This window comes from Podarcis gaigeae (assembly GCF_964106915.1).
Source record: "Podarcis gaigeae genome assembly, chromosome: 11".
In the NCBI taxonomy this organism is placed as follows: domain Eukaryota; kingdom Metazoa; phylum Chordata; class Lepidosauria; order Squamata; family Lacertidae; genus Podarcis; species Podarcis gaigeae.
In genome coordinates this window covers 23171926-23188190 of record NC_139687.1, presented here as the reverse complement: position 1 = coordinate 23188190, position 16265 = coordinate 23171926, and the positions used below count along the sequence as shown (strand labels likewise).

General features: G+C 39.3%; 1 protein-coding gene across 1 annotated transcript in view; it reads left to right on the top strand.

The window, feature by feature from the left end:
• MAN2A1 (mannosidase alpha class 2A member 1) overlaps positions 1–16265 on the top strand; it is a 58617-nt gene that overhangs the window by 33384 nt on the left and 8968 nt on the right. The window contains exons 13-17 of the mRNA XM_083702222.1: positions 11538–11703; positions 13053–13286; positions 13388–13510; positions 14774–14888; positions 16113–16246. Of these exons, the coding sequence (XP_083558348.1) occupies positions 11538–11703; positions 13053–13286; positions 13388–13510; positions 14774–14888; positions 16113–16246 (772 nt within the window). The remainder of the gene's footprint in view (positions 1–11537; positions 11704–13052; positions 13287–13387; positions 13511–14773; positions 14889–16112; positions 16247–16265) is intronic.

The window sequence follows — 16265 nt, the reverse complement described above, 5'->3', positions numbered from 1 at the left end:
TTGAATAACACTGAAACTTTGTAATTGCCTAGTTGTCCGTGGTAATAGTTACAGCAGATATCTCTGTTGCTGTCATAAGGGATTGCAGCCATAGGGGTGGCCCTCATAGTACTGCCCTGCGTTCCTCAAAGCAGGGCTATGAAACCTGTGGTCAAGACCCCTTTCTCTTTTCTAACCTGAGGAATTGGAAGGAATTGAAATTGGAAGTGGTGTTTGTGCAGCTTCTAATAATATTGCCAATATGTTGAAAACAGTGCCATGGAGACTCTGAATTTCTCTTTTCTAGTATATGGAAGTTCTTCACATGCTTTGTTTTGCCATGAGATCAGCACTTTTGTTAGTCTCGTTCGGTATGGCAACCGTAACCAATAATACTTGAGTGGGGGAGAGGAGGCGAGGAGTGGCCTAGCCCAAGTACTGCTTAAGTATTTATTGCTCAGCAATAAATACTTTGAGGCTCAGCAAAGATTGTACAGCTTTCTTATCTTCTGCTTACGAACTTCTGAAGTAATTTTTGATAGGTCTCAAGAGGGTTGCATGCCAACTTGATGCACTCCAGATGTTTGAAGGACAACCCCCATTGGTCCTAAATAGGATGGCTGGAGCCGAAGGGAGTTGTATCTGAACCATCAGGAGGCCACCAGGTTGAGGCTGATGTAGAGCATTTCAGAGGGTTATGGGTTGTCACCATAGAACGTCTGGTTAGTTTGCAAAGGTTGCAATTTAGGAGTTGCCTGTCTTACAGAATGCTTTGTATAAGCATTAGAACTCAGTTGTCTTGGATATAATGTTGGTGAGGAGACTATGGGTGGTGTTATAAATGCATGTACAGTGGTACCTCTGGATACGAACAGGATCCGTTCCGGAACCCCGTTCGCATCCTGAAGTAAACGCAACCCGCGTGTGTGCGGGTCGTGATTTGCTGCTTTTGTGCATGTGCATGACGTCATTTTGACCATCTGTGCATGCGCGAGCGGCGAAACCTGGAAGTAATGTGTTCCGTTACTTCCGGGTCACCGCGGAACGCAACCCGAAAGCGCTCAACCTGAAGAAACTTCAACCTGAGGTATGACTGTAAACCTAATTTTGGAACAGGCAATGTGGTTACAGTGATACCTCGGGTTAAGTACTTAATTCGTTCCAGAGGTCCGTTCTTAACCTGAAACTGTTCTTAACCTGAAGCACCACTTTAGCTAATGGGGCGTCCTGCTGCCGCCGCGCCGCCAGAGCACGATTTCTGTTCTCGTCCTGAAGCAAAGTTCTTAACCTGAAGCACTATTTCTGGGTTAGCGGAGTCTGTAACCTGAAGCGTATGTAACCTTAAGCGTATGTAACCCGATATAACCACTGTATATCTTTCTTTGCATATCTGTGCTAGATAAAAACCCATGGTCTGATTACCTGGTGCAGGTACTAGGTGATTATCCTGTGCCGCAAGTGAATGCAGCAGGGCTTTCTTTCCCTGCAGCCATGGGTCTTTCAACTCAACCTTCGGAGCTGTCATGTGCCACAGCCAGGACAAGGGTAGGCATGCCAGGATCTGTCAGAGGACAAGAGCCTCAGTTGGAGGTGGGGAAGTTTCCAGTAGTGATGGAGAAGAAGGTTGTGTGGCACTGATGCTGACTTCTTCTGTAAGGGTGCAGGAGTCTGCTGGGTCAGTTCCTATTCAGTCTCCTGAGCACAAAGTTTCCAGGGTAGCCAAAGAGGCAGGTAGCCATTCGGCCAAGCCAGCTGAGTTTAGAGGTACGGAGTTGGACTCTGTACCCATCACGAAAGACATGCCACCATCTGAACAGACCCAGCAGCTCCCCTTGTAGGAGTGCTCCCTTGCAAGGTTTTCGCTGGGGATAAGAACCACGTAACCAACTGGTCCTGTGATGGTGCCTGCTTATGCCTAGCCGTGATCCTAGAACTCTCATGAATGATGTATTCTGTACTTAGAGCTGATACTGAGACTGTGTGCTGATTTATCAATAAATTCTTTGGGATTTCCTGAGCTGAGAGTCCTCTGAGTCTTTTGTCTGAGAGTGGGAGCCAGGGCAAGACCAAAGTAGGTGAGTGGATTAGGTGAGTGGATATTAATTCCACAAGTGGGAAACACCTTTGAATGCCACCTATTGATTCTTTTACCACAATTGTAATATTTGCAGAAATCATTGATACATTTGAAGAAAAGTGCTTAGGACATTTTTTAAAAATGTTAGAAAATATTATATTAGGCTTTGGGATTCTGTAAAAGTTTGTAAAGGTATGGCTTAAAATTTGGTACATGTTTCTGACTTCTTAAGAAGGGTAAAATATACTGCAGTGTACTATATAAATATAAAAGTTAACTTTTACTCAGAGTACACCCATTGAAATTAATGACCATGACTAACTTAGGTCCATTAATTTCAGTGGGTGTACACTGGATTGTATTCAACTAACTTTTACTCAGTGTGCTGAAAGTACTTCCAATATCATTTTTCACCATTTCTTACAATGGTCTTCTAAGCTTGCACAACTTTATTATTACTTATTAAAAACTTGAGCTTGAAATCAAGAACCTTCATCTCATAATTTATGCCCTTGGCCACTGTACTACAATAAATAAATGCAGCAAAGGTCCAAAAGTCTAGGAATCGTCATAACTCGTCAGGAGAGAGCAGGCAGAGGTCTGTGCTATCTTTACTTTTAATCGGATTTCTTCCAGTGCCTCTCTTTGCTTTACCTCTTCCAGACTTGTGTGTAGTCAGATACTGTTTGTAGGCTTTTGTTTTGATTTTTCAGGAAATATTTTTACTGTTGAATTCAGTAAAATAAATAAATCTTTCTCAGGCTCATGCTTGTTTATTTAGCTGATATTTATACATGGTGGTTGTGGTAGGCAGCATACAGCTTGTGACATACTCAGTTTCTTACAGTTATCTATAGATCTTGCCATTTTTGGGGGGGGGTGTTCTGCCTCTTCAGGTTGCAAGAGAGTCCTAACATAACTTTGAAAATCAACCGGACTTTAATGTATAGCCATTTGCTGCTATTAGTAGTCCCCCCCCCCCCATAGGTTATCACCCAAGCTGTGATATGATATCTAACCTACGTACTTTGTGTAGTCACATTGAAATCGGTACACTTAAGTGCATTGATTTCATTGGGTTTGCTCGGAGTCCTCACCTTGTTGTGGTTTATGGCATTAGGTCAGCAGCAAGGCAACATACTAGTTTAACAGAACCACCTGTACTATGAAAAATACTATGTTTTATTTTATACCGCCTAATAAGGAAAATAGGTGAAAGAATAGAGACAGCAGCATATGTTCACCAACCATGAGTGTTTGTGCAGTATTAGAAACAGAGATATGAAAAATAGGAGCTAAATGGCTCCTTAAATCTAGGTTATGGGTTCAACAACAGAATGTCCAGGCGCACTTTTTTTTTTACAACAAGAATACAAAGCTGAAAATGAATGAATTGCTGCTAAAATATTACAATCATTTTTCACATGGTCTAGTCCTTCCCCTGCCCACCCCTCTAAGAGGGTCTCTTCCCCAGTCTTCTTAAGAGGGTCTCTTCCCCAGTCCTCAGAGAGCAGCTGGAAGTGGGGAGGTAGAAAAAGGCCCTCCTTTCCTCCCACTCTGCAGTTTTAATCTGAAATCTTAGGCACAGTACTGCACCCAGAACTCAAAAACTGCTCACCCTAATGAAGTTCCATGTTGCAAAATGTGCCTAGAACAACGGGAGTTTTGTGTACCTGAGAGAAGTGAGTGATGAAGTCAGTTCAGGAACATGTTGAGAGTGTGGGGGTAAGCACTCAAGTTTTGTAATCATTTTGTGGCTACATAGAGGAAAACAAAAACCCAGTGACTTCAGAATTTAGGGATATGATCAGAACAGAGTTGCTCTTAAGATTGTTAGCAGGAAGGGGAGGATGTTTGAGAGAGATGAGAGCAATAAAGGAAAAGGTGAATTTAACAGGATTGGGGTCTAGAGCACTGGCGCCACGGACTCATAATTGCTTGTTCTGGCTCTGTCTCAGAGACTCAGTTGGTAGTTGAAAGATTCAATTGAGCTGAAAGTATTTATTGCTTGTGAGTGTAGTGGTAAGGTTGAACACCAAATCTTATTTAGAGTAGCTATGAACAGTAAATACAAACAGATGTGAAAAAATAAAGGTAACCTTTGCCTAATTAAAATTTCTTTGAAGAAACAAACTTAAATAAAACTATTGAAGTGTACCTATGCTGTGCAATATTGTCACCTCTAAGTGGATGCTTTCATTTAAATAATTATTGTGATTGCTTCATATAATGGAGTGGCATTTTTAGTGCTGCTTCATTTTCCCTTGTAAAATCCACCAGAGCATGTAGCATTGTGGTAGAGATTTTCTGTGGAGTTAAAAAAATTGGCAGATTTGCATGCACTTTTGTCATCAATGGATCATGGATCTTGAAGTATTTGTTGAATTGGCAGAGATGCAGGATGTCTTTTGGAGTAAATTATGAAGTAGATGAGAATTTAGAGTTTTGAGTGCAAAGTGCTTCTGCTTCTACTGGGATTATAGAAAATGGTTAGACATAAAGGATTAAATGGAGAATGTTTTTTTAAATATAAAAGTATATACTGCTATCTCATAAAACATGAAGATGGTATGCACAGGAATATAACGTGATTGATGAGATATATGAGATATTTGAATCGTTTGTTTTGGCAATTTAGCCCACTGTTTATTAAAATAATCCCAAAGTAGGGCACAATGTATAAAAACAAATGCAAAATACCGAGAATTAATAACATAAACCAGGCATAGGCAAACTCAGCCCTCCAGTTGTTTTGAGACTACAGTTCCCATCATCTCTGACCACTGGTCCTGTTAGGTAGGGATGATCGGAGTTGTAGTCCCAAAAAAACTGGAGGGCTGAGTTTGTCTATGCCTGACATAAACCCATAATCACATATCACATACCAGTGATTCCAGCAGGGACAAGCTGCCTACCCCCACAACCAGTTCTGCCCAAAGCCTGAGTAGATAAAAATGGTTTTTAACTGGCACCAATAACCCATCAGGGTTGACGCCTGTCAGATCTGTGAGGAGAGAACATTCCCCCAAAAGGTGCTGAGAACACACACTCATACTCTTAGTTCATAATGCAAATTTAGCACCATTAAGAGGGCATACTCACCTGATGTCATTTTCAGGAAATCTTATATGGGAGCAGGTAAAGGTAAAGGGACCCCTGACCGTTAGGTCCAGTCGCAGACGACTCTGGGGTTGCGGCGCTCATTTCGCTTTACTGGCCGAGGGAGCCGACATTTGTCTGCAGACAGTTTTTCCAGATCATGTGGCCAGCATGACTAAGCCGCTTCTGGCGAACCAAAGCAGCGCACCGAAACACTGTTTACCTTCCTGCCGGAGCGGTACCTATTTATCTACTTGCACTTTGACGTGCTTTCGAACTGCTAGGTTGGCAGGAGCAGGGACCAAGCAACAGGAGCTCTCCCCATTGCAGGGATTTGAACCACCGACCTTCTGATCAGCAAGCCCTAGGCTCTGTGGTTTAGACCACAGTGCCACCTGCGTCCCTTATATGGGAGCAGACAACCCATCAAATATTTAGATCCTAAGCCATTTAGGACTTAAATTCATATATTATATGAATGTAAGTAGTATATGAATATTGGTTATAATATTGCTGTCAATGCTCAAAAGTCCAATCTCATCCCCTGAATTGTGTATCATATTTGCAGTGTGATTGGGCAAAATAGTGTGGGGTGTGCATATGAAAGCCTTTAGGCCTCAGCTCAGTTCCATGAAGGAGTGTTGTCATGGCGGTTCTTTTTTTGGCCATTAGTCTCTTGTTTTGCATACATGTTGCTGTAAGGAAATACATGTAGTAGAACAGATTTTGTAATGCTACTTCGTTTTCCCTTGTACAATTTGCTTGAGAAACCTGCTCAAGTTTGGACTTTATTATTATTTCTTTCTCTGTAGACATTGTTTTCGAGTTTAAATACGAGTTTAGCTCTTATTCAGGTTTCCCCCCTACTTTTGGCAGAGATATTAAAAACATTCATATTGTTGGCTTTTGACTTATATTCTAAGGCTTTGAGAGATGAGATTTTGGGTGTGAGGTTGCATATTACCTTACATTAATATTCATGGTCACCTAACAGTAGAGCATCTTCGCTTTCTCAGAAGCAGACATTTGCCTTTTTATCAAACCTGCACTTTATTTCTGTATCTTGTGACCACTGAAGAAATAATAATAATAATAATAATAATAATAATAATAATAATAATAATTACTACTACTATAATCATCATCACAATAAACTATTTGGCTGTTGCATAATCATAATCTTGAGAGTCCCATGGACTGCAAGAAGATCAAACACGCCCATTCTTAAGGAAATCAGCCCTGAGTGCTCACTGGAAGGACAGATCCTGAAGCTGAGGCTCCAATACTTTGGCCACCTCATGAGAAGAGAAGACTCCCTGGAAAAGACCCTGATGTTGGGAAAGATGGAGGGTACAAGGAGAAGGGGACGACAGAGGACAAGATGGTTGGACAGTGTTCTCGAAGCTACAGACATGAGTTTGACCAAACTGCGGGAGGCAGTGGAAGACAGGAGTGCCTGGCGTGCTCTGGTCCATGGGGTCACGAAGAGTTGGATACGACTAAACAACTAAACAACAACAACAAAATAATCAAAACGCTGGAAGATATAGTACTACAGTGGTACCTCGCAAGACGAATGCCTCGTAAGACGAAAAACTCGCAAGGCGAAAGAGTTTTCGTTTTTTGAGTTGCTTCGCAAGACGAATTTCCCTATGGGCTTGCTTCGCAAGACGAAAACGTCTTGCAAGTTTGTTTCCTTTTTCTTTTTCTTAAAAGCCTTTTTTGAGATTTTTGAAGACTTTGGTGATTTTTGAAGCTTTTCCAAAACTTCTTTTGCAGCCATTTGGTAAGTTAAACTTTTAAAGCTTTTTTGGGGTTTTTGGATTTTGGGTGCTTCGCAAGATGAAAAATTCGCAAGATGAAAAAACTCGCAGAACGAATTAATTTCGTCTTGCGAGGTACCACTGTATATCATTGAAGGAGTTTCATTAAATTTTCCTGCTTCAGAGCAGATTTGATGAAATTTAATCCTAGTTGCAATTTATATGATGCCATGTCCGGTATATGTTTATGTATGAATTCTGCTTGAAAGTATCTCTGGCACTATAGAGGTAAGTGTTTTTCTTGAAAAGGGTTAAGAGCAGCAGGTGGTGGCGTCTGTCTCTGGAAAATGTTCTTTGGTAATCTTATTGAGAACATCTGTTCTGTTACTATTGTGTGTGGGCAATCAGATCGTTATGACCTCATTTGGTTGTACTACTAATGCCCCTAAGACTTCATAAGGGGCACTTTTTTGTTCGTGAAAACTCTTAATGGTGGCCACCACCAGTTTTAGTGCATGAGCCCAAAGCTCAGGTACCTTCCAGAATAGAGTGGACCTGCCCGAAAGTGAAGGCCTTTTGGGAAATGATTCATAATGAACTAAAAAAGGTACTTAGATTTACCTTACCTAAGAAACCAGAGGCCTTCCTCCTGGGCATGGTGGACCAGAGAGTGCTTAAGAAGGACAGAACCTTTTTTATGTACGCTACTACAGCAGCAAGGATCCTGATTGCAAAACATTGGAAGACACAAGATTTACCCACACTGGAGGAATGGCACACACAGTTGATGGACTACATGGAACTGGCCGAAATGACTGGCAGAATCCGAGACTTGGGAGAAGAAACAATCGAGGAGGACTGGAAAAAATTTAAAGACTATTTGGAAAAACATTATAAGTTGTATGAATGTTAAAAAACGCACCTTTCAGGAAATTCTAGCTTCAGTAATGTTAAATTAAAGAAATGGAAATTAAGGTACAAGAAGTCAGAGATAGAATAATGAAACAACTTTATTGTGTTAAAATGAAAACGTACATGATTTGGGTCATAATATATTTGAAATTGGGTAACATGATAAAATGGAAGATACAATAAGTATTGAAACAAGTTAACAAATTGCAGATGTTATGTATCACAGAGAATGCAGGGTTGGGAGGACGCGGGGAAGTCCAGTAGATTTGGAAAAAAGAATAAGAAAATTTGTAACTTTCTTTTTTTACTTTTATAATATGCTCTTTATTCTTTTTTCTGTATTTCATAAAACTAATAAAAAATATTATATAAAAAAAACAGAATAGAGTTATTTTCGTGGAATGTGGCAGTTAAGAGTCAGAGAAAACTTAGTGGTGTGAGGAGTCATTGGCATTTTGGAGAGCACTTTAATGATGGACTAGGCCCAGCCTCACTACTGAATCTGGGGTAAAATGTTCTGACTGGAAATTTTTTTCTTCAGGGTCTTTCTGGCTGATGGAAACAGGAGAGCAATTTTAAATTTTTGAAGGAAGAAATCAATTCCAGCAATAGACCCTGAGGCAGTGCCACAAAGAAGTGCTCTGAATGGTGAGAGCAGCACAGCTGCCTATTGCCTCTGAAACAGAGGTAGATGTTCAGTTTCTCCGAGTTCTTGTCTTAAGTCCAGTTTTAACGGGACCTTTTTAGATGGTACGGAAAGCCTCCTTCAGTAAACCTGCCTCCATGCTTGTTGTGTTTTTTTTTTGTGGGTGGGCTACATCTAGCATTTGTCTTTCCACATGGGTGGATGTTGTGCTGTGCTACATAGTATGAGTGAAGTAGAGTCTTTTGTGAGTGTGGTGTCTTGATTTTTATTGTAGATATTATCTTGTTACAGGTGACATGGTGTTTTAAGTGATGGAACTGATGCAAAGCTTTTAAAATAGTATCGCAGAGCTGTATTAGGCATAAATGTAAAACACACAATTGTGTACCTGAAATTGACAGGGCTTAATTGTTTGCATGGTGTTTTCATTTCCCAAATTGCGGACTTAATTGTTGACTAAAATCACAATATAAGTTTCCTCTTCTTATTGGACTCCTAATTTCCTCTTTCACCTTCCCTTCTGTTTGTTCCCCAGTTACATTTTAATACATGGTTGAGTTTGGTTGACCTCAACTTTTGGGGGTTCTAGGTACATTTATCATTAAATTATTCTCTGACCTTCCCCCACCAGAGAGTGGCTTTGGATAATATTTCTGCATTGCAACTTCCTGTTCATGTGCATCTTTGTTTTTAATCTGACATAGGACTTCCACATCTGCACTGCTTGGAGATTCAAGGACAATTTCAGGCAGCAATTATTTTTAAATTGCTGTTCAGATGATGTGGAAACAAGAACAACTTGTCACTTGGTTTTCCTTTTGTATCAATATCTCTTAAAGACACTATGCTGAAGGGGAGAGAGAGAGAGGGGGGGGGGGAGAGAGAGAGAGAGAGAGAGAGAGAGAATTAAGTTCTTATATGGCCTGAATTTCTGTTGTGAAATTCTTCTCGGTAGTGGCACCTTCCCTTCAGATGTCAAGGAAATAAACAACTATCTGACTTTTAGAAGACATCTGAAGGCAGCCCTGTATAGGAAGGTTTTTAAGGATTGATGTTTTTATTATGTTTTAGATATGTTGTAAGATGCCTAGAAACCAGCCAGAAGGGTGAGGTAAAAATAAAATTATTATTATTGTTATTATTATTATTATTCACAGACGTTAAAATTCAGAGAGATTAGAGGCAACTTTGAGGTGGGGATCTGTTCTCCCATTCCATGGAAAGTACCATGTACATAGATGACACCACATAATTAATAATAATATATCTCAGAATCAAGCATCTACATAGTCTATGCAAGCCTAGGCTGGCTATGTCTATGAAGGACATTGAATTTACACTACATAAAAATAATATGCAAAAAACCCCAACACATTTCCTGCCATTTTTTCCCCACGGAAAAATTTATGCCATCATTTTAAATATTTGTGTCTTAGATTGAACTGTTGAAGTGCAAGCGGTGTGTCTCATAATTTGTTGCAGCTCGTGTAAAGTTAGAGACAACTGTAGTTCTACATTTGAATGAATAAGATATGTTCTCTTGTACAGAGAACAGAATAAATCTTGAGAAGGTCAAGGCTTAAGGCATGCTGGTACTTCCTAGTGGTGAGATGAAAAACTGGGTGGTGCATATATATAACCACGTCGTCGTGATGAGTTTCACTAGTACAGGCATCCCCCACTTACGTGGGGGTTACATTGCAGGCCTGCGTGTGCATAAATGAAGTTGTGTGAAGTGCCATCTCTGCCACTCTCCCCTCAATCCATACAAAAAAGAAGAAGAATGTTTTATCCAAAAATATCCACAACTAGAATTGAAGCTGTGGAGCTGGCAGCAGGCTGGAGGGATGTGTGGGAAAGTGGCGGCAACGGCGGCTGCACTACCCCACACATCAGCTGTTAGGCGGGGAGGCTGAGCAGCATAAACAAAGCCCAGTCTCTTCAGGGCTTCCTCCACCTTCACTGATACCCTCTTCCGGCTCTGGGGTTGGTCTTTTCGTGAGCCACAAGAACTCCTTCCTGGTTTGAATCGAATTATTTATTTCCCGTCACTGCATGTATACGCGGTCACACGTGAGTTGATCATGTGAAAGTGGGTGACGCTTGCACATCTCTTAGATGCCAGTGAACATGGGGAGTAACTCAAACAAGGGGTATCTGAATGTTTAGCAATATAAATACTCTTCTTTGCCATTGTTCTCAGGTTAATTTTGGATGAATTTTATTGGGAAAGGGTCATTCAGTTGCTTTTAACTTTTTGGATTCTTTAAATATCAACTTTTTAAATAGAGGTCATGTCAGTATATTCACATTGACCAGTGCAGCTTACAGTTGCGCTCCTGCAAGAAATCACCTGAGACAAAGTAGTGTGATAGAAAGTGTAAGAACAGAAATTGATAAAATGTATACCAGTGTTTTCATTATATTCCAACAGTTTTTCTCTATCTTTAATTTATGTGAATGCATATTTTAAGATATAGCTGCATCGTTTCTTTCTATACTAATTGCTTGTGGTTTGGGCTAAGAAATAGCAACTGTCCAGATGTTCTTTGATTCAGCTACAATACTTGGCTTCGTTTGTTGGGTGATTTCCAGTGTTTTGCAGATAGATCTCAAAAGTACCTTTCTGAAGGAGGAAAATGTTTCCTCCAACAAATGTTTCCTCCAACAAAGGAAACTCATTTGAACCCAACCGAATGATAGAAAGTAATTTCAACAAGTTGCATATGCTTTTAAGAGAATATACACACCATATTAAACTGTATTTTGAGGCTCTAGACATGAAACACTTCAGGTGACTAGTAAATGAATAGATTTATCTGAAAAAGATTTGCCAAGAACTTTTCAATTTTTTTTCCTTCAAAAGTGTTCTTAAAAGAAAAACTCTTAGTAACTAGCTAGCATATTAGATGCATTGTGCAATTAGATGCTTTGTGCCTATGTATTCTTTTTGTTTTAATGTTTTCTTGGTATAACTTCCTATCTTGGTAATTAAGGTGAAAAAAGAAGTCTTTGATCAAATAACTTTGTTTTTGTAAAGATCTGGCAACATTTCTTGCAGGTACCTTTTGATTTATAACCCTACAGAACAAGAACGCTCATCAGTGGTTTCAGTCTACGTGAATACACCTCGAGTTAAAGTATTGTCCCCTTCTGGAAGACCAGTTGTGGTCCAGCTTACCGCAGTATGGGATGGAGCTGCTAAAATAACATACGATGCATACCAGGCAAGCTATTTGTAATACATCTATGAACGTGTACTGAACAAGCATGCGAATATTTTGTATGTGGGAAGCAGTAGTACAAATGATAAACAAAAAAGGAATTCAGTCATCTACAACTGTTGCTAGATAATGTATTTGGGAAATTTTTAAAAGCATACAAGTAATAATTTTAACTTTGGGATTTGATTATTGTCTCCCCCTTTATAAATAGTAATGAGATGCCTATGCATTTGAGACTTGGAAGGTGCATAAAATTACTACAGCATGTGTGTTTACGTGGAAGTAAGCTCACTTTAATTTCTTGGAGGTTGCTCCTAAGAAATTGGGTATAGGATTGTAGTCCTACTAAAGCTTTCTTTTAATCCAGGTTATGGTTCCAAAGTGACAAAAAAATATAATTCTTCATTTAAAATATTTAGTTTAATTATGTTTTTCCTGGTGGTGAGAAGTCAGAGCTGAATGTGTAAGTTTGAAGTTAACAATTCTCTGGACATAAAGTAAGTTATTTTGTTTGTCTCTCTGGAAAAGGAGAATCCAGGTTACATTTCCTTTCAACTTCTCTTGGCTCTCCAATTCCATAAAATTCTGTGGAATTTCCATCAACATTTTTTTCTGCTATAAGCCTTATGCTTTTTGTAACAGTTTCCTAAAAGTTCAAAATGAAAACATTCTTTCCCCTGCAACTGCTGAAGTACACGAAACCTACTGAGGGGTTGCAGCTGTAGTGTTTGAGCATGCAGAAAATAACTGTTCTTGATTTCCCTTTCTGTCTCTTGCTTGAAATATAAGTAAGCATCTTTACTTGTGTGAAACAGCTTTAAAGAAAAGCATTGCAATGCTTTTAATATTCTTTATATATTCAAGTAAGAGTACATGCAGTGATTAAAACAGGGATGGTTTGTTGCTCCAAAATATTTTTTTGTTGATTCATTGCTCCTCAAGTTTCTCAAACGTAGAAGAATTTGATTGCATCATTACCTTTGAATTTCTTAGAATAGAAGAAAATGAGGATAAATTGATGTAGTGGAATCTTTGACTGAACGCAGTTTATTTGAAAGGCAGCTATTGTAGCTAATATTGTGTCCTAGGTTCTGCCTTATTGTGGGGAAAGCATGGATTTAATAAACTGAAAAGAATCCTGCTAAATGAGATCTAGCTCTCTTGAGTACCATTATTTTCACATGTCTGTTCATAACAAGGATGTTGGCTTTGATTAGAAAATAGTTCCTAGCACAGTTGTGAGTTTAGGATCTCGGTATAAGTCACCGTTTGGGGACCAAATAATTTTGTTTACACTTGGATGTCTGCTCTTGATATTGGAAAAATAACCTTTCTTTGCCTTCACTTAACAGATTTCTTTCTTGGTTCGTATACCACCCTTGGGTTTTGGAGTTTACCAGCTGCTGGAGGGTCTGAGTTCTGAAGCTGCATTGGCGGACTATAATCTCTATCATAACGACAAAGCTAAGCTAGTCAAGCCCTATAGAGTTTTCAACGTTAAAGAGATACAGAATGCTCTGGATGAGATCATGCTAGAGAACTCTTACATGAAAGTCTGGTTCTCTGGGAATTCTGGGCTTCTTGAGGTATGTATATTTAACTATTTGAAAATATTTTGAGATTGAAATAATGTGGAATAACAGTATTATTATTATTATTATTATTATTATTATTATTATTCCTTTAGAAAGTAAATACGAAAGAAAATAATAAAAATCACCGTGTCAAGATGGAATTTGTTTGGTATGGGACTACAAGTAACAGAGATAAGAGTGGGGCTTATCTCTTCTTACCGGATGGAGACGCCAAGGTAATAATAAGCTTGTGTTTGGACTATATTGAGGAAAGCAGGGAAGAGTGTATATACTGGCTTTGATCCAGAGGTACCATTCTGCTAGTGGAAAACTTCCCCCACTTTTGAAATAGATGTTGTGACCTCCCAGAAAAGCACTGGATTGAGAAAAGTGAGTCATGACGGACTGGGAAGAAAGGAGAATGAATCTCTTGAGAGTCAGTGCTCATTTAGCTATCCATTAATGGTAAACTGGGATCTAATCAAGAACATTTTTATCACTTGTCGTGTTATATAGGTATCACTAAAAAAAATATGGACTTAATCCAGATAAGCTCTTACTGGAAGAAACAGAGGCAGGGTGATTTTTGCTGGTTACTCCCTCCTGCTGCGGCCCCTTTGTGTTTCTTGAAAACAGTACCCTTAAGGATTGGGAGAACTAGGTTGTAAGAGATGTGAGGAAATCAGGGTGAATTTTCTTGTACTCCACAGCTTCTTCCATCAATGGAAGGAAGCTTTCCATTTGTGGAAGGGCAACTGCACAGCCAACCTAAAATATTGAAGTAGATAGTGAAATGGGCCTTCATTTTTAACTGAAGATAAACTGCAGATACAAAACATTTTGGAAACGGGGATCTACAGCAGGATTAAGGAGCATCCAACCCACAGAGCTAATTAGGTCTGGGGGGGTTGCTGCTTGACTCATGAAGCTATTACCCCCCCCCCCCTCAAAAAAAAAACCACAACCACCTGTCCCAGGCCTCCATCAGATGAGGGGCAGGTGGAGATGTGGCAGCCAATAAGTGATCAGGACCTTTGAAATGTGCTCCTGGTTGTGCATTTATAAGGGGAGGGGGCTTGCTGTTGCTGCTGACGACTGAGAAGGCCATCTTCCAGTTTTCTTGGGATTTCCATAAATAAATATTCCAGTTTTATGAAAACCTGTGCCAGAAAGAGGGAAACTATTTAATTAGCGATCAGATGTCGTTGAATAACAATTGTCCTTTGTTCATATAGCTCTTGGTTGAAGCTTGAGGGATCTTTGACAAGATAAATGTGGCCCCAAATCCATCTCTCTCATACAAAGTACGATTTTAGCTTGGAGCTCTTTCAAGGCATTCCACAGATGTGGTGAAAGAAGATGTGTGAGGGACATGCTTCTTCCTACGTTTTGGAGTTCCTCTGAAGGGTCGCAACAACAGTGCCCCCCCCCCCTTAAGCAAGACAATGAAATGTGAAGATTCAAAGTACTAACATAATTTTGCTTTTGTCTTTTTGCAGCCCTATGTTTTCTCTGATCCACCTATCATACGAGTTACACATGGGAGGATCTTTTCTGAAGTTACTACTTTTTTCCATCATTTGACACACACAATACGACTTTACAAAGTTCATGGTAATGTATTGTTAGCAAATCTAGCTGTGCAATTATGTTCCAGTTCTTTTTGGGTTTAATATTGTCTTGTTTCGGTGCATGTGAATACAGTTGACTTTCCTACAGTTTCCCATTTTAGAAACTTGTTAACTGCAGTGAGAGTTGTTCAGAAATGAACTCTTTCATCTGCTACATTTATTCAGCCTACTTTAGATTAATGTAATCCATTGTTTGTGATGGTGCCTTCTAAAAGTGTTTGGGAACGTCAGCTGGTTTCAACTAACAGTCTTATATATCTATATCTATATAGATAAAGATATAGACAACAGCCTCTGCCAGGGACCCTCACTCAAGTATAAGCCATGGGGGGGGGGGGGGCTTTTTCAACATAAAAAAATTGCTGAAAAAGTCGGCTTATACGGTAAACATTATACAACCTTTAAAATATCCAATGACTTCCCTTCTTCTCCTTCCATAGTTCATATTTACAAATCATACTTTCCTGCATATTTTACTATAACCATTCAAATCAATTTTCCACTTTTACATCAATCAAATATTGTTTACTCTGTTGAATTTATCTTAATGCTGCCAGGGTTTTCAGCTGTGTACAATTATTCTCCATATATTCAGTAAATATTTTCCATTCTTCTTTAAATATATGTTCTTCTTGCTCTCTTATTCTGTGGGTTAAACCTGCAAGTTTTTCTTCATATTCTAACATCTAAAGTTGCCAGTGCTCTTTATAAGGGACCTTGCTCACTTTGCATTTGGGGGCTGACAGAACACGGGCTGTTGTTGTTGCATACATAAACCAAACTTCTCTGGCTCCTGGGAATTTCTGTCTGGGTTATTCCCAACAAAAAGGGCTCTGGTTTTTTAGTGGAAGGTAAATCTAAATATTTTCCCCAAAACTCATTATAAATAATTTCCCAACTCATTCTTTAATTCACACTACTTTTGAAAATCAAAGGAGAGCAACAAAGGTGGAATCAGTTGAATTAATAAATATATCATGTGCAAAAGATGGCATCTTTTGACATCTTTCCTTTGGTTCCAGTCCTCTTCTAAAGCAGGATATGCAGCTGTAGAGATTTAACCAATAGAAGCATCTATGAAACCCCTCTTTATGTGGCTCCAATTGAGCTGCAAATATATGTTGCACTTGACTGGTTCCTTACTGCTTAGGATCATGGGTTTGACAGACTAGTATTTGGAAATTACTGAATCCCATTTTATATTTAGGGCTTGAAGGTCAGTCCCTTGAGGTATCCAATATTGTGGACATTAGAGGAGAATACAATCGTGAGATTGCAATGCGGATTTCATCTGACATAGAAAGCCATAACAGATTTTACACTGACCTCAATGGATACCAGGTAAATGCCATATGTTAAT